General features: G+C 50.1%; 1 protein-coding gene across 1 annotated transcript in view; it reads left to right on the top strand.

Moving 5' to 3' along the window:
- MTMR4 (myotubularin related protein 4) overlaps positions 1-18,787 on the top strand; it is a 56,569-nt gene that overhangs the window by 4,126 nt on the left and 33,656 nt on the right. Inside the window, exon 2 of the mRNA XM_077188622.1 lies at positions 16,543-16,616. Coding sequence (XP_077044737.1) covers positions 16,614-16,616 — 3 coding nt within the window. The 5' untranslated portion in view covers positions 16,543-16,613. The remainder of the gene's footprint in view (positions 1-16,542; positions 16,617-18,787) is intronic.

An 18,787-nucleotide genomic window follows, 5' to 3' on the forward strand; every position in this document is an offset into this window, starting at 1 on the left:
GGAGAGCATTCCTGATCTCCCTTCCCTCGTGGATCCTATTGCTTCACTTCTAGGTGGAGTGTTTGCTCAGCAGCTGTGAGATACAGCTGATCTCAGGCACTGCACACCCAGGATGGTCGGCTGGCCTGGCCACGCAGGACAGAGTTCTGCTTTTGCCAACATTTATTTTCCTGGGGGACAGAAACACTGCGCTGTCTCTTGCACGGGTGTGGGTCTGATCCTACTGCAGAGAAAGGCCCAGCATTGACAGGAAGGATGGCAGTTAGGATTATGGTTTTCCTAAGCCTTGGGAATGGGGTTTGCTAGAAATAAGATAGGTGGGAATGTTCTGATAACAAAGTACAGGCGACATATTGGGTACCTCTGTCTGAGATGGAGCAAGAGCCAAATCTGGTGACTCTTGCTGAGGCTGCTGACCACTGTCAGCTCCTCCCCGCTTCAGAGGATCCTGTGCCTGCAGCAGGGACAGAGGTAGACATGGCTCACAACTTATCTGCTCGGGGGCAAAGTCTTGTAGCTGAACTTAAGCCCAGAATTGCACTGGGGTATTCTCTGGAGCTCAGCTTTCTGCCATTTCATGCTGTCAGAACAGCACTGGCTGGGAAGTGGAGTCCTTGTTCCTTTTCAAATTTGACCAGTTCTTCACTGCAAAATGAAAATGTGGAATTGTTCTCAGAATGTGCTTGGACATGGCACTGCCTGTGAGTGACAGCTTTATGGTAAGGACCTTCAAAGCATTTCTATTCTACAGTTAGTTCAATTGCTTAGGCTCTGCCAGCCTTTCCCTGATGGTCCCTGCTGAAGCTGGGGATCGCTCCGAGCGAGCGAGGGTTGCTGTTTGCATTGTTGCTTCTGGAAACTTCAGAGGGTTTTGTTGGTTTGTTTTATTCTAGAAACTTGTTGAAGTAGATAGCTTCCCCCGAGTGGATGAGTGCCTTGTGGCAATCCAGCATGAATCTATTCAATTGTCTCTGTTGTTTCAACTGTGCTGCCTGGATTTGCAATAATTTTTTTTTTCAATCTTTCAAAGGACTCAGCAGAAGTCTCCTTATAGCAGGAGCATGACTGGCACATAGCACTCAGGGACACCAGTGTGAGCCAGGTGGGATCTGTTTCACTATTCTAATGGGAATGAGAGCAGCCGTTGTCCTGTTTAGTATCTCATTTATGGGCACCTACACCCAGTTTGGAGAATGTCTCACTGAGGGTACCCTGGGAGAGCATGGCTGGCTGCCAGCCTGGAGCCTGGGTCATGCCCGTGCCTCCTGCAGCTCAGCTTGGCTGCCAGCACCACCTGGCAGCTTCATCACCCTGCAGGTGCCTCGTCACCTGGGGTGCTCAGGAGGAGCTTTAGGAGGATGTGAGGAGCCCTGAAGTTGTTGCTTCTCACCCCAGTCAGCATCGTTTGGGCTTATATTCACTTCTGCTTTCCAGCCAGACAGCACCCCCTTCCTGCCTCCCCCAGGTCAGGCCTGCAGCTGCACCCATGCCAGAGGCACTTCTGCCTTCCTTCTCAAATGGCAGACTGAACTTCCCAAAGGCTAAAATGTTCTGTTCTTGCCGAAAACTTTGGAGCAAGCCCATGGCATCTGGACACAGGCCAAAAAGCCTGTGCTGCCCTGGAGTTCAGGCTTGGGGCAGTAGAAATGAGTCTCTTCAGTCACGGGGCCCAGAGACACTGAAGTTGGATGTGGGATGGAGCAGCCTGTATGTGCCAGGACAGTGTGTGTGTTGGGATGGGGCAAGAACAGCTGTGAAGTATTTGGAGGTTTAGTGGGAAGAAACACAGCGAAGTGAGAGTTGGTGAGCTCCTCTGGAAACACTAGAGACTTGTTTTTCAAGCTGCTTTATGTACTACTGAGGATGCTGTGTCTGTGGTACATTCCCAGTGACCTGGGATATTAAACTTCCCTCTGGCTGTGCTGAAGTACAGTTCATGGTTTGTGTCCTCTTGTCAACTTTCCTGTGCCCTTGGGTAGGTCTGGACCCTTTTCAGCCATACATTCCCTCTCCAGTGCTTCTTCAGGGTTTCTTACAGCCCGAGACTTATGTCCTCTCTATGTGGGATTTGTTTCATTTGATGCTATAGTTCAGTGCTGCTTTATTTTTTAAAAGCTGTGGCCCTTGTGACTTGGGGAACTGCTGCGGACTTCTGGCGTGATGAGTGTCTGCTGTGTGATCCAGGGCAGCCATTTCCCTCCAATCCCAATGGACCATGGAATGGCTGGGAGCCCTGCAGAGGGATTAACTCTGCCTCTTCTTTCTGGGGTATCAGCTTTTCCTTCTGTGTGTTTGGATCCTTTGTGCTCCTAAACAATGTGCCTGGTTCTTCTCAGTCCTCTGCAAGTATCTGTCTCACCTGCACTGGGCTCTTCATCACCTGCCTCCTGTGGAAGGAAGATCTGCTGCTCCTGGAAAGTGCCAGTGCTTAATATTTTGTTGTCAGGAAGTCCTGGCTTGTGCTTTTCATATCCACCCCTTCACAAGAGGTAACTTCTCTAAGAAGAGAAGGTTCCTTGTGTCTACATCTCTGACAAACAGGTGATATCTTGAGGCCATGGAAGTATGTGCAAACCCAGCCAGGGGAAGTGGGTACAGTGAGAGGGAGTCTGGGCAATGAGGATTCTCGTCTTGCTTGCAGCAAGAAAACATCTCCTCTAGACCTGGTTTCCACTAAGTGCCAGGGGCTCTGCCTGTTGCCCCTTTCCCTTCTGCAGAAAGAGGGAATAACACCATGTGCAGGGGGAGGGACGAGCTGAGGTCAGCAGTGGCTCTTCCCAAAGAAGTTGTAACCTAGCTGAGCTGATTGGTAAGCAGCTGATTGGGAATTTTGGTACTAATGCCAGCTCTGACAGTGCCAGCCTTGGTTGATGCTACAGCTCACAGGGTACAGTGCCTTTATTTTGTTATTATGTTGAGGGAGTTTTATCATAGCCAGGATAACCATTTCCTTCCTCTTTGCACTCCAGCTCCCTCACTGCTGCCCTGCTCAGGGCCTTGCTGCCTCTTAACTCAGGTGAAATTGCATTGGCCTCTGAATGTTTGTTATTGCTGTGCCCTGAGCATTCTTGTTTGGATATAGCTGCCTGCGGGAAGAGAAAGTCCCTTGATTTCCAAGGAGAACTGCTTGTTTGTGCTGTGAAGTCCCTATTTTCTAGGGGATGTTGAACCTTTGGTACATCCTAAAGGGCACATAATGACAGGAATAGAGGATCTTTTCTTTAGAACTGCTGTGGTGAGGGAAGGGGCTGTGGGAGACTCCCAGGCACTGGAGGGAGGGTGCAGAAATCCCCGAGGGTGAGTCCCAGGTATTCCCTGCATCTTTGCTGCACCATCCCTCAGGGCCGTGTCAGTGGTCCCTTCAGCAAAGCTGTTGCTGCAGCAGCTTTGCTTTGTGACAGCTCCACTTCTGCTCCTCCTGGCACTTGGGATCCTTGGAGTGGGTGTTCACCGTGCCCGGTGAGAACAACAAGGGGGTGTTTGGGGCAGCGTCTTTTGAAGCGGTGACCTGGGCACAGTTCATCTTTGCCATAAACCTTCCACAGGGATGCTGGCTGTTTCTGTGTGATGTGGTGATACTGGGAATTATCACTCTGGAAGAGCAGATCCTTTGTCTCCCACAGCTGATTGGGAGCACAAAGAACTGTGTTGCAGAGGAGCTTTGCTGCTTGCTGAAGGTGAGGAATGAGTCTTGGTGCACGAAGGGCTAATTAGTAGAGCTGCCTCAGGCTGAGATTTGATGGATGTAGGGAGGAGCAGGGGCTGCAGAGAAACCTCTGCAGGACTTTGAGACAATACATGATTAGAAGAACTGAATGAATGGGCCTGCTTTGGCCTGAAGAATTGGTCATGTCCTTTTCTGGTGCCTTTGGCTGACTCATACCACTGAGTGTTCCTCAGGGAGCCGGTAGCTCCCAGCATCCAAGGTACTGTGCTTGTTATAGGGCAGCCTGGAGACATATTGCAGGCAGCTGCCAGAGGGAATGCCACGTTACCGGCAGGCAGCCAGCACAGGCTGGATGCAGATCCATGGGAAGTGGATGCCAGGGCTGGGGTGTGCCAGCGAGCGACTCATATCACTCCCTGCTGTCCTTTGCACTTCCTTGGGCTGCCACGAGGTTATATCTTCCTTACCCTGTTCTTTGCTCTTTCCCCTTTCTGGAATTGCAAAGTTAATCTATCAGGACTCTCCAGGGAGTGCCAGTCTTCCCAGTATGCCAGTGAGCAGATGGATCCCTCTCTGCTGTCTCATGTCTGCATTTCCAAACCAAAGTGGGTAGCTAAGCACCTTTGGATCTGGCTAAGATGATCCCAGACAGAGCCTGTTTTGTTCAGCAAGGAGATCAAATTGAGATTATTTTTTAATGTGAAACTCTTGAATGCAGAGGTTCTGTGCAGATTTAGCTCGTTAGGAAACTGCAGAAAGCTTTTGTTGCCATTGCTAAATGAGACAAAAGAGGAAGTAAAAGTGGTTCTGTGCTGTGAAGTGGATTAATAGTTTTGTTTTATAATAAACCACAGATTTATGGACAAGTGAATCCCCCACCTTCCTTTCTCTTTGTTCCACTGCATCGTTCCTTCTTCAATGTGTTTTTACTAGAGGAATTCCCAGAATCATGAGAGGAACTGTTCTTCCTGTGAGCTTGTCTTTTATTGAAATACAAGAGGAAGTTCCTTAGACTTCTGTGAAAAGGTTCAATAGGCCTCATGAGAGAGGAAGTCACATTTTCAGCATGTTTTACTAATGACAAAGCACTCAAAACCAAAGCTGGAATGAGCAGCCAGTTCCTCCTTGGAATTCCCTGGGGAGCAGCAGCCCAGCAGGTAGGATCCCACTGCCCCTGTGCTGCCACTCCTGCTTCCTCCTTACAGCAAAGGCTTGATACTGGAGCAATAGGAGCTGGGAGGTGAGATGTTTCACTGAGTGCTGCAACTCCAGCTTTCCATTCTGCCTGTTCTCCAGAAGCTGTGGGGCTGGAGCCCAGGATGCTGGCCTGTGTGCCAGCATGGGCTGGAGTCAAAACACAGCACTGGGGAAAGCCTGGATTCAGCTGGAATCGCTGATAGAGCTGCCACTGGTGTTGGTGACTGTGGGGTTCCATCAGTGCATGTCAGTGATGCACTGTCAGGAGGAAGGGAACTGTGTTTGGGCAAAGATGATAAAAATCCCAGTGCTTCCTGAGATTTGTCTTTGGGTTAGATAAAGTCTGATGCATTGCAGTCTTGTCCTAAACCTTGCAGAGGTAGGAATTTGATCCTTAATGAGTTTTATTATAGTCAACTATGAAGGGGAAGAAATCTCAGGCTCTGTTCCTTCTGTGAGTTGCAGCAGATGAGACTAAATCTTCTGGCTCCTCTCAGTACTGAGCTCAGCATGTGGCCACCTTCATCCCTCATCCTGCTGGAAGCAGGGAAGGGACAGTGTGTGTGAATTTGAGCAGCTCTTGCTGCTAGATAAGCTGGGGACTTGCTATATATATCAAATTGCCTTCTCTTCCCCTGTATCAATTGGCTGGGGATTTCCCTTTCTATGAGTGCCTTTGGAGCAGCAGGCATGGCCAGTGCTGTTTTTAGAAGCAGTTAAGCTTGTGCTTAGAGAGAGCACGAGATGGGAGCACTTAAGCTCAGCTGAACTTGCTGACCTGCCCACATCCTTTGAGGTGAGGTTATTAATGAAAGCAGGTCAGTGTGCAAGGCACTACCTCCATGGGATTTTCCATTGCTGAAGTGCAAACCAGTTTTGAAAGGCTCCAGATACTTGGAAATTAAAGACCAAAGGCTCTGATTTAACCTTCTTAAACTTTGGGGGCTTGGGGTGGGAAAGGGGAATTGTTAAACACCAGGCAAGGTTTTGCTTGGTTTTAGGAGGGATACCACCCCCAGAAAAGCTTCATGAAGGCCAAGTTTCCAAGTTCTAGTTCATTGCCTGGTTGTGAAGAACAGCTGTGGCAACACAAAACCCTGAGAGGGTTCCTTGGGAAGGAGGATGTTCAGGCTGTAGACCTAACAAACCATCAGGAGATAGTGCCTGCAAACTCAGGGTTTCCATGGGAGCAAACAGCTCTGACCATGCTCAGGTTGGACTTGCAATCGAAAGTGAGCTCTTAGCTTATTAATAACTCAAGGGTTTTCATCTCTTCTTGTGGTCTTCTGCAGCTTGATGGTAAAAGCCCTGAGCAGATGTTCATTGCTCTGTTTTAGAGGTTCTTCCTGTGATGGCACAATTATTGCAAGTTTTGGAGAGGAACTGGCTTTCCCCCAGGAGCGGGGAGGAGTGTTCAGCAGAGCTGTGTGTTCCCAGCCATGTTTCAAGGGTCAGTGCTGCAGGGCCTGGCACAGGATTCTCCTTGTCACTTGTGAGGAGGCTGCTGGGGAAACTGGGCTTGGTCTGGGTGAGTCAAGAGAATAAGTACTGATGCTTCCTTGTCCTCTCAGACCTGCTGATGGTTTCGGTCACAGCTTTTTCACATATGTGTTTATGTGGGTTACTAAAAGATGCTTCATTTTATTCCTATGGAAGAAAACTACCCTTGGAGAACACAGGCTTTCCTAGAAATTTTGCCTGTGGTGAATGGTGGCACTTGAGTTCTGGCCTGGGGTCTGCCTCCAGCCAGCAAAATGAGCTTCCAGAGCTGAGGAGCCTCAGCCGCACCTGAAGTGTCTGTCACAGGGCTGTGAATCCCAGCAGTGTTATTGTGATCACCTGGAGTAAAAGCAGTATTTTCTGCTTTCAGACACTGTTTCTATTGACTGTCCCAGGGGAGATTCCAGATCCTTGCAGGCAGGCACCACTTTGGATGCCAGAGGTGTCCTGACTGCCCTTTACCTAGTTCCCCCCATCCATGCTGTCCTCTGGCTGCAGTAACATGCCTCAGAAACCTTAGGACTCCTAAAGTAATACCACATGCGTATGTTTATGCACTTGTATAAAATAATAATAGTTACATTTGTAATAATAACAGGACTGACATTGTGTTGCTGCTGTTTGGTTGAAATTATTTTAAAGTACCCACGTGTTGAATGCCAGGGTATTAGACATGGGTGCTTGCGAAAGCCCTGAGCTTGGCTGGGAAAACCTGTAGTGGGGTAGGGAGGGGAAGTGGCACACTTCAGGACTTTGTCTTTGGATTTCAGATGTCTTTGGATGTCTTTGGTGTGTTTGGTCACATATCTCAGGTTTTTTCTGCAGTCACAAAGATTGCCTTTCAGAAAAACTGTGGCTGTCAGAGACTCTCCAGGCTGATAGGAGTTAAAGGTGAATTCTCCTTGTGCATAATGAGAGCTGAGTGTTTGCATAAAGACCAGTTTAGACAGCACTTCTCTGGCCTGGCGACTTGGGATGTGACCTCGGTAGTGCAGGCACCGTTTCCTTGAAGCTGTTGCTGCTTCCTTCCTGAGACTGAGCTGAAGTCAGTGCACGGTGTGGAGGGAGGGGCCAGGGCAGCATGACAGGGAGCCCCGGCCTGCACATCCCTCCCTTCCGAGCTGCAGGACGCCGGGAGCAGGCAGGAGCCTGGATGGCAGCTGGGATGGGTCCGTCTGCACTGCTCTGGGTAGGGACCAGGCAATTGTTCGCACTTGAATAAAGCCTTAATTGTGACTTGAAATGTCCCAACTGCTTTTTTAAAGAAAAGCAAACAAAGCTGGAGAACTACAGGCTGGAGTTACAGGGAACTTTGAAAATGTTTGCCAAAGCTGTGCTTCCTGTCTCTGTCAGTCCCTTGGTTATGGAGTTCAGCTTGGAGCCTTGGCTTTTAATTCTTTCTCTTGCAGCTTGGGATGAAAGGCCTGTAGGGTGGGCATGGCACGGGAGCAGCAGGGCTCTCTTGGTCCGTGGCTCTTCCGCGTGCCCCCGTGGAAAAGGCTGAGGGGTCTGTCCCTGTCTGCGGCTGCCTCGGGCTGGCTGGGATGGGAAGGAATCAGTGCGGTGATGGCAGCGCCTCCGCCAGGCCCCGCTCCTTCCGAGCCCGAAGGAGGAGGCAGACGCTGAGCTGGCAGGGGACCATCCCCGGTGTGCTGCTGCCACCTGGTGCCACCGGCTGTCCCAGCCCCGGGGCTGCGGCGCCGGCAGAGCCACAGCCTCGGGAGGAGAGGGGAGATGAGCTTCGAAACTCCTGCTCCTGGCTCTGCTTCCTTCACGGTCATTGCGTTCCCCTTGAAACTCCGATTTCATTGTCATTAATGCAAAGAGCAGCGTCAGCTGGCAGGCAGGCTGCTGAAATTAATTATGCTTAAAATCATTGCAGAGATGGATAGCAGTGCTCGTTTGCTGGCAAAGTGCTGGGCTCTGTTCTCTTCCCTCATTATCCCATACATCTTGATGGCATCTGGGTGACACTGCTGGACCCTGCAGCTGGGGTCTGTCAGAATCTGCCTGTGCACCCCCATCTCACAGACTCACATAATGCAAGGTTTGAAAAGGACCTTAAAGATAATTTTGTTCCATCTTGCACATGGTATAAACTGTTTTCTGGCTCATGTGTGTATCCATCTCTCCTGAATCCTGGCAGAGCAAGATGTGGCAGAGAAAAGGATGGGACAGACAAAATGCTGCTGGGAACATGGTCCTGGAGCTTGGATGCACCATAAGGATCTCCCCCTCCCTGGTTCCTTCACTCTTCTGCAAAACAAGTTGTCATTACCCTGCTTTGACAGTGTCCCCAGGCTAAACTGTCCCCTGAGCCTGACACAGAGGTGGCTGGCAGGTCTTGGCTCCAGGTGTATCCCGGCCCAGCCTATTGAGTTCAGCATTTTTTAAATTTTAGTGGTGTTTTCCTCCTCCAAGATCTAGTCTTGTTTGCCTGTTTCCCCCTCCAGCTCTTTCCACACCCTCTTCTACATTCCTGCATCTTTCCTTCCAAAGCTTCCACTGTTCTTCCATCCTCAGCAGTCCTCAGTTCTACACTGTTCAGCAGCACAAACCCCAAAACTGCCTGTAGCCCAGTGCTGCTCCTGCTCCAGTGGTGCCTGCTCAGCTCAGTGACCCCTGTTCCCTACCAGCAACTCTGCCCCAGAGTCTGCATTGTTCTTCCCAAGCTCTGTGATCTTCAGCTACCTCATGTATTTCCTTTCCCAAAATTACTCCTGTTCATTCTCCCTTTTGGCAGTGGTGCGTCCACGGCAGCTCTGGGGTCCAGGCCTGCCTACAGTTGTGCAGGCTCAGGGCTCCTGGCAGAGCTGCTCTGGGTTTTACTAAACCAGAGCTTTGCTTTTATTGGGCATTAAGCCTGTGGCTGCTCCAGGCACCCCTCTGATTTCTCCAACCTTCTTTCCCCTTCTTTTTTACTGCAGAGGACCTTATTTCTTTAGAGGGGGAAGGACAAAATACGGTGTCAGCATTCCCTCCTGCCTCTCTGCATTCCTCCTGGCACTCTGCTCTTTTCCCTGCACCAGGCACAAGTTCTCCTCTGGTTTGTCCTCTGATCTCTGCCCCTGTGCTGTCTGTTCCTCCCTGTTGCACTTTTCTTCTTCCCCCCTTGCTCAGTGTCTCAGCTGCCTCTGAATCCTTCTCCATGCTGTGTAGCTTCTCTCCTGTTAAAAGCAAAGCTCACCTTTGCTCCTGCTCACCTCCTATGCCTATTTTTTTTCCCCACTTCCGTGATAAGTCTCTTGGACACAGCCCAGTCAAAGTGAAGTCCCTCATCTCCTCAGCCTGGAACTGCTGCTGCAAAAACCCTGAGCTTGGCTAAATCTCCATGTTATTCTCCCCACCTTCACCATTTGGGAGATTTGACGCCATGGCAGTTGTGCTCCTGAAATCCTGAACTCGCTCTGCCCGTTCTCTCCTTTGCTCTGCTGCTCCTCCCGCTCTTCCTTGGGGATTTGCTGTCCCAGCAGGGCTCTGGTTTCTGTCCTGTTGCCCTGTGTAACCTTATCCTCACACATCTCCTGCCCTCCTTTGCAGCTGGCACAGGCAGATTCTGTCCCTCTCGCCTGTGCCTGGCTGTCAGTTACAGGCCTGGATAATCTGTCCATGTGTTCCCCGTGTCCCTCTGTGGCTGAGCCCAGCCTCCAGCATCCTCCCTGTACAGTTGTGTGTGCTTGCCCTGGGAATGGGCATGAGTGCCCAGTACTGGCCACATGTGGGTGTGTTTTTGAGGGCTTTTCCCCCGTAGGATGGTGCTGTGCAGTCAGGAGCATTCCTGGCTACGGCACCTTTCCCTGAACCCTGCAGTCCTGCAGAGAGCTGATTTATGTGTCCTGGCCTGAGCTCTTGGGAACAATTCCGTGTTTGAAACTTAGATGTTCCCGCTTGGAATTCAGCTGAAGCCTCAGCAGCCTTCAAAGAAGTCATGATTACTTTGAAATATGAACAAAAATGCTTTCAGGGTATTTTAATTATGACCTGACTCCTGGCTTGGACAGCCAGGAAGAGTTTGCAAGTTGTGACCTTCTCCTGGTGGCTGTGGGTGAGGTGGGGTGGGATGTGGTTCTGTGCCATGGGCTAAGTGAGGCAGTGGCCATGTCTTGCTCTGTGTTGGCCTGAGGCCATCCCCTGGAACTCAGGATGGGCCATGCAGTGTAATGGCAGGTGGCCCCCTCCCCTGGGGTAATTCCTCTTGTCCTCCCCACATCTCCCAGGTAGGATAACTTTGAACATGAGACTCAGTCTGTGAGCCCAAGTCACTGATCCTGGGAGGAGCACCTGGAGGTTGGGGTGTGCCAAGGGCCTGCCATGGGCAGCTCTGCTTACCCAGAGCCTGTGGAGATTCATGTATTCAGACCTGGACTAAAACCAGCTATTTAATGGAGTTTTAAACACTCCAAGCAATAAAAAGGACAACTTTTCCCACAAGCTTGATGGAATTGATTCCATTCTGAAACTTCATCCACCAGTAATTGGATTGAGATCTGTCCTTGTCAGCAGGACCAATACTTAGCATAAATACTGCAGTATATTGAAGAATTCTTTTATTTTATTATCTTTGGGTTTTTAAGCTGCATAGGTGAGCTGGTTTTGCTTTGGATCAGTACATGGCATTGGTCTTCCTGCTCCAAGTGTGCTGGCTGAGCTCTGGCAGTTGTAGCCATGGTCCCAGCAGTGCTGGGGACAGAAGTGCCACCCATCAGTCCCCTCTCTCATCACTGCTATTATATATTTTTGCAGTGGATTTTTTGCCAGTCCCCGCTGAGCAGCTCATATGGGGATGCCTGTGAGATCCTCTAATCTGGACTTCCAGCAGCCCTTCATCCATGGGTAATTCTTCATCCTGGAATTCAGCCCTTCCCCTTGGTTATACCATATATTATCCCTTCATGCTGCAGAGCAATCTGAATACTTTGGCAACTTGTCACCATCATCTCGTATTGCTGTGACATTTGGGGGCTCTGGTAGCCCGATCTTTTCTTTTTAATAGTTATTCAGCAGTAAAAGAGTTTTGTTGTTGAAGAGTAGCTGGTCATGGCCATCATTAGAAACAGCCCTCTTAGCTGTAATTTTGTTTAAAAGAACAAAGACCAGCCCATACAATCTGCTTTGCATGTAGCTGTGAGGTCTGACAATTACATTTTTAGCCTCTAATTAGTGGGAGGCTTGAGATAGCTGTTTCTGTTTCACTTGGGATCACAATAAGGCTAATAGGTTTCCTGGTTTTTTCCTTCTAACATCCCCTGTTTAATATTGGACTTGTTCTTCCCCTTTAAGTGTACCAGCACCAACTCTACCATTTTAGCTGAAATTAAAGCAAAAATCTCTGCCTGGGGCAGATGCTGAGTGCAGAGAGCTCTGCTCCAACTGCAAACAATGGCTGGAGTTTTATGAGCAATTAAAATTGAGTCTCCTAGCAGGGAGTGAGGAGCTGCCAGGGGCCACCCACCTCGCCTGGGGCACCCATGACACTCCTGCAACCAGGAAGCCTTAGCCAGCTCTTGCTCCCTTTCCCAGCTTCCCACAGCTCCACGTGTGTATGTTGTATGGGCACCCTCCCTCCTTCCCACAGGACCCCTGTTCGTGCTGTGCTGGCAGTGATGGCAGGGATCGGGTGCTGTTCCTCATTATTCTGTGTTCCCCACACTTGTTCATGCCACTGTACTAGAAGCAGGGCTTTCAGCTTTTTTCAGAGGTTCCTGTAAATTCACAGCACCGTGCTTTTGTTGCTCCTCCATGAGACCTGAGGGATAGGAAATGATTCTCCTGGGTTTTGACAGCCCAGTTGTTTGTGGGGATTGCTGCGATTCCCAGTTCCTGTCACATCCTGGCTTGGATTGCAGCTGAGAGGGGACCTGCATGTTGCAGGCCAGAGCTGCCATTTGGAAAAGGAGCAGTCCTTTCCTGGTGTGTGTGTGTGACAGTCTGGCCAGGGATGAAGGCTGAGCATCCTGGAGGATGCAGTCAGAGCTTGGTGGTCCTGGCCAGGTTCTTCCAGCAGCATCTTCCACCATCTGCAGGGAACGGGGACAGAGGTTTCCACATTGCTCCAGTCCCTCCCCCTCTGTTTCTCACCAGGAGGGCCAAAGATCCCTAGAGGCAGCAGTGTGGTTGCATAAGGAAGTGTGGTGTGAGTCACTCAAGCAGGAGGCTACAGGAGAGCAAATGAAGAGTTTTACGAGTGTTCTCAACTCTGACACGGCTTTATTATCTGAGGGTTTGTCTCCCAGACTGAGAGTTCCAGAGTGGGTTACAAGCTATAAAAATGCCCAAGAGAAATTAATTATTTTCTCTACTTCCCCCAGCCCAGCAGTGTCGGGTCGCATCACCTTACCAGCCCCACCAGCAGCACCAGTGCCTCCCTCCTGTGCCTCCTCCAGTGAGCTATGGGGAGGGCAGGCAGCTGCTGGCCCCGTGCTCTGCCTGTGACTGCACAGCACCAGAAAAGCCTGAGGCTCTGGGCTTTGGGGTGACTGAACATGAAAAAACTCGACATGACCTATTGGTGTGCCAGTGAGAGGACAAGGAGGAATGGGTTCAAACTGAGAGAGGAAATTTAGGTTAGATGTATTGGGAAGGAATTCTTCTCTGTGAGTGTGGGCAGGCCTGGCACAGGTTGCCCAGAGAGGCTGTGGCTGCCCCTGGATCCCTGGAGGTGTCCAAGGCCAGGCAGGATGGGGCTTGGAGCAACCTGCTTTTGCCCATGGCAGGAGCTGGAACAAGATGACCTTTAAGGTCCCTTTTAATCAAAAGCATTTTGTGATTAAGTGATTCCATCTGTGTGTGAAAGGCCATTGTTCTCTTTTATCGTCTTTTCAGTGCTATCCTTTTTGTCTTGGCTTTCTCTGTCCCTGGTCCCTTCTTCATTTAATTCTGTAGCATCAGCCTCCACCTTGGCATAGCAGGTGGCCAGCCCCAGCCCATCCCCAGCCCATCCCCTGTCACCAAGGTTTTAAGGAGAACTTCTATCCTGGATTTTAGGGTAATCCAGCCTCTCGCATGGGAGGCAGCTCCTTGAGGAGGTGCCAAACCTGGCTTCCACAGGAGAAGTTGGTAGGTGCAGCCTAGAGAGGTGCTGGACATCATTGCTGGGTGCAGAGCTACCACCACTCTCCCAAGGGCTGGAGACCCCTGGGCTAGAGGCCACAGGGGCAGAGCCAGCAGCCAGTGGGACACAGCAGCCTTTGAAAGGAGGATGGCCATGGCCAGCCCTGAAACAGAGGGATGCATTTGAGATGCCAGCACAGGAGCACGTGGAGCTGCACAAGTGCTTGAGCAAGACTGCCTGGTGGCCTGGGCTGAGTGTCATTTGGGTAAGGCTGGAGGCTCCCCAGAGGTACAAGCAGCACTTGGATTTTGGTAGTATCTCCTGGCTTTTTCTCACCCCATTAATCCTCAGGAATCCCTTCAGCTTTGTCCCTGCTCCCACTGGAGGAGGAAGGCCCTGGGGACACAGGAACAGCAGCATTCCAGCAGGCTGAGCTCATGGGGCCAGGAGTCCTGCTGCCATGGATTGCCTTCCTCTTGGGCAACTGGCTGTCCAGAGAGCTGGGGGATGGGAGTGAGGAGGAGCCTCCTCAGTCATGATGAAGCCACAGAGTTTCAGTTTCTGGTCATTACTGACTTGTACAAGGAAGGAACCGAGAAACCGCACTGGCCATTAGCAATGATTGCATAGATTGGTCCAAAGCACACTGCAGGAACAGTACTCCTGTTGTTCAGTGTTGTCAATAATTCAAGTATCTTCAGATTTAGTGAAAAAAAGGATATTTAACATTTTTCTTCCCTTTCTTACCTACAAACTAATTGTGCTTCTCACATCACTTGCAAGTCACCAGTTGGCAGTGACTCTCCTGGTAGCTCCTGCTGGAGGCTCTTTCCTCTGTGAAGTCTGATATGTGAGATTATTTGCTAAGTAGTGGGAAAAAGGCCTTTATAGTTCAAAAGAGCCAGACTGATCTGGGTTTGAAGGGTGATAGTGCACTGCTTGTTTTTTTCTGTTTTCATAGGAAATTTGATTCCCAATGTGTGGGAATCACAGTTTCATAGTTTCCTGGAACTTGGTGATCTGCTTTTAAATGTAAGGTAATGTGACAGAATGGTTTGGGTTGGAAGATTCCTTACTTATCATCTTGTTCTACCTCCTGCCATGGCAGGGACACCTCCCACTGTCCCAGGCTACTGCAAGCCCTGTCCAGCCTGGCCTTGGGCACTTCCTGGGATCCAGGGGCAGCCACAGCTTCTCTGGGCACCCTGTGCCAGGGCCTGCCCACCCTCACAGGGAACAATTCCTAATTCCCAACATCTCATCCATCCCTGTATTCTGGCAGTGGGAAACCATTCCCTGTGTCCTGTCCCTCCATGCCATGTTCAGCTCTCCTGGAGCCCCCTCAGGCTCTGGAAGGGGCTCTGAGCTCTCCCTGGATCCTTTCCTTCTTCAGGTGAACACCCCCAGCTCTCCCTGCCGGGCTCCAGCCCTCAGAGCAGCTCCATGGTCCCAGAAAGATAAGAATTAAATGTAGAAATACATTGCACAAGACTGGAGTCCTTTCTGACCTCCCATGCCTTTCTCCTGTCCTTTCCTGTCAAATGCATCGCGGTATGTGAGAGATGATCTGAAAGGCCAAGGATAACGATTCCAGCCTGGGCATGGCAGGAGCAGGGTGGGAGCAGCTGCCTCACTGTGGGAATCACATCTCAGCAATGACTCCTCCATGCTGGCATTCAGCTTGGCCTTCTGATGTGTGGGTGTCAAACCTGACTTAATTATGGGCTGGGAAGGAAATCCCTGAGCAAAGGAAAGCCTTGGGCAGGTATTCAGAACTCTTCTGTAGCCAACACAATTCCTGAGTGGTGGAAGGAGGGGGATTCCCAGCTGGGATGTGTTGTGTGAGATGTTTAGATAATCTCCAATTGCACATTTGTTGGCATTTGTATTTCACCTGAGGAGGAGAAAGGTTAAAATTAATGGTGGCAAAATTTACGGAAGACCTTGAGCATTCCCGGAGTTCTGACATGCTACAGGGAACTGGCAGAAATCAGGTTGGGTTGGTGAGCTCTGAGCCATCCTCAACCTACACTGAAATACTGAAGATCCCTGTTTAAAATGTATTTAAAAAACATTGGGACACACACATGCAGATTTCTGTGCTGTTTCACAGAATCCCAGAATGGTTTGGGTGGGAAGGGGCCTTAAAGCCCATCCCACCCCCTGCGATAGGCAGGGACACCTTCCACTATCCCAGGTTGCTCCAAGCCTCATCCAGCCTGACCTTGGACACTGCCAGGGATGAGGCAGTGGGAGGCTGCTCAGGCACATGAGTGGTACCAGGACAGGAGTGCCCAGGGCTCAGCCCATCCCTGGTGCCAGCGTTTGATTGTAGATAATTCCATCCCCTCTGGGGGGCTGGAAGAGCAAAACAGAGGCAAAGTGTGGGCAGATGAGAGAGATGCTGGTGATCAACTGATCTTGGAGACACCTGAAAACTTTGAGGAAGGGTCTCTTCCTCCATGGAGTTCCCAGGATCACCTGTGGGAGCATCTGGTCCTGTTGGAAAAGATCTTGGAGCAGGACCTTGTTCAAGTCTTGCTGCTTGGCTTTCCCCTTCCTACAGATGCCCCATGTAACCTCCCTCAAGCAGGGCAAAGCTGGCAGAAGGACTTGCTGGTTTTTCCTGGTACTTGGAGTGCTTGCATCCTGCCCCACCTCCCAGGCAGGACCCAATTGGTTTTAGAGGTGTTTTACTCCCAGGACCACAGTGATCTTCTCCAAACACTCAAGTTTCCTGTGAAGGATCTTCCCCAGGTCCTTGAACCACAATGACCAAGCCTGTCTTCCTTCAGCTCCCTCCTGTGTTCCCCCAAAGTGGGGGTTTTGTGCTTGTGGGGCACAGGCTCTTGTAGGCTTATGTGACAAGTCCTGGGTGCTGTGTGAGTGAGTGACCAAAAGGATTTGGTGGCTCCCCCTGATGCTGAATCTGGTTTCCAGCAGCTCCTGGAAAGGGCACAAAGCAGAGGTTGGCAGGGATAGGGAGAGACTGGGCACTGGCCTCGGGGGTCTTGATTTTTTTTTCCCCTCTGTGTTGACACTGAAGTACCATTCCTGTAAATTCAATTTCTTAACTAAATTCGTATAAGCTAAACTTCTGCTCTGGGTTGTCTCCTCTTTGCTGCAGGTGAGACTTGTAGAAGAACAAGAAGAGACTGAGCTGTGATTGAACCAGGAGGGTTTGGACGGTGTCTGAGGATGGTGAGTCCATGTCTTATTTCATCTCTACAGGATGGACATTGAGGAGCTGGGAAGGGTCTGAAGCCCCAGGAGCAGCTGAGGAAGCTGGGCAGGGGCTCAGCCTGGAGCAAAGGAGGCTCAGGGGGGCCCTTGTGGCTCTGCACAGCTTCTGACAGGAGGGGACAGCCGGGGGGGTCAGGCTCTGCTCCCAGGGAACAGGGACAGGAGCAGAGGGAACGGCTTCAGGCTGGGCCAGGGGAGGATCAGGGGGGATTTTGGGAAAATTTCTCACTGAAAGGGTTGTCTAGCCCTGGCACAGCTGCCCAGGGCAGGGTCAGTGTCTCTGTGCCTGGAGGGGTTTAACAACCCTGTGCATGTGGCACTTGAGGACATGGGGTAGTGGTGGCCTTGGCAGTGCTTTGGGGGTGGTTGGACTCATTGATCTTAGAGAGCTTTTCCAACCCTAATGATTCCATGAATCTGGTCTGCCTCTGTCCTCTGTGGGTGGTCTTGTTCCTTGTGTGTCCAAATCTTGTACTGCTGCTAAATGTAGGAGAAGAAATACAAGAATGGGCAAGAAGAGTGCAACAGTATTGTGTATTATATACAATAATATAATAGAAAGGATTTATCACTGTCATCAAGATGCTGTTAACAGGAGACATTTATTCCTAAATCTCTTACTGGAATATAATGGGAAAAAAAGTAAGACTGAAACCCCTTCTGTCTCCCTGTACTACTGACATAGTCATCCAGTTTTTCAGTGGCTTACTGATTTATTTTTTCTTTAAAACTTACTGCTGGGGTTTCTCATTGTATTCCTCTGTCGCCTCTCAGTGAAGGATTTCACAGCATGTTAATAACAGCTCTGGTGCCACCAAAGAAGCAGAAATTTCACAAGAATTAGTCACAGAAAAATGTGGTAGCAAAGAATCTGAACCACAGCCAAAGCAGCCAGATTGCTGATAAACTTGGATAAAGGGCCTCTAATACCACCAGCAAGAAATAACCCAAAATACAAGGGATCTGCTGGGAGAAAAAAGCTGGAGACTGGGAATATTGAAAGATGTGCTGAGAGTGTCCTGAGGGGGGTAGTTTGAAGAGGGGTGATCTGCATGTGGGCTGTGGGTGGGCAGAGCCTGAACTTGCTGCAGTGACATGGACCAGCACCAGCTTCGTGTTGATGTGGGGGAAGAGGTGCTGAGGAGAACTGTAGAGACAGACAAAGGGCTGGAAATTCAGACTGAGGACATGAACATTTAGGTTAAACACATTAGAAAAAAAAAGATGAAAATCTGGTAGAGTGCTTGAGGAAATGGTGACGTCTCCTGAGGGATTGTCCCCGATGTATTTTGTTAACAACTGGAATAGGAAAGGAAACATGCTCTCTGCATGAGTTAAGCTCTCAGCTTGAGTAGCTACACACTCAGCATTTTTGCTGTAGCCCCTGTCCTCATGCTCTCTGATGCTGCCTCAAGATTTCCTATGCTTCTGCTGGGAGAACTCATCCCCACACTGCAGGGTGAGGAACTTAGTCTGGGGTGGGGAGGTGAAAGTCCTCACCTGTCAAAACCTGAGAAAGGGCCTCACACTTCAGCTTGGAGCTGCCCTGGTGTCACGTTGGAGGCGTGAAATGGCTCCTGTGGGTGGGACTGAGGTGAGAGGGATGCAATCAGATATGAATGAAAAAATGGGAATAAACACATGAAAATGCATCAAAAATCTCCCCAGGAAAAACAGAGAAGGCCAGACTGAGCCCCCTGAGGGCAAGGCTGGTCAGACACCTGAGTGACAGGGCCTAGTGAATGCTGCAGGGGTTTGTGACTCAGGTGTGTGCTCTCACCTGGCAGGACCTGCAGCTCAGGGACTTGGTAATCCAGAAACTATTTATTGATGTTTTATGAGCCCTTGGTAGGTTTTCCTTCCATGAAATCATCAGGCTTTTAAAAACCAAGTGAAGATTTGCAGCTGTGTCAGAGTTGTGCTGCCGAACACCTCTTGCTTTGTTTTGGAACCAGCCCCATATTGTTTTGACTGGTTTTGTATTGGGAATAACAACAAAGTGTGGTGCTGCCTGTGAGCATCTCCTCGCCTTTTGTAGATCTCCACACATTCCCCATAGACATCTGAAGAGCCTTTTAAATTCTTTGTAGCAAAGCCATCTTTTGTTCTCATCACCCCTGCCTGGATCT

Source organism: Agelaius phoeniceus, chromosome 20, assembly GCF_051311805.1.
Source record: "Agelaius phoeniceus isolate bAgePho1 chromosome 20, bAgePho1.hap1, whole genome shotgun sequence".
NCBI lineage: Eukaryota > Metazoa > Chordata > Aves > Passeriformes > Icteridae > Agelaius > Agelaius phoeniceus.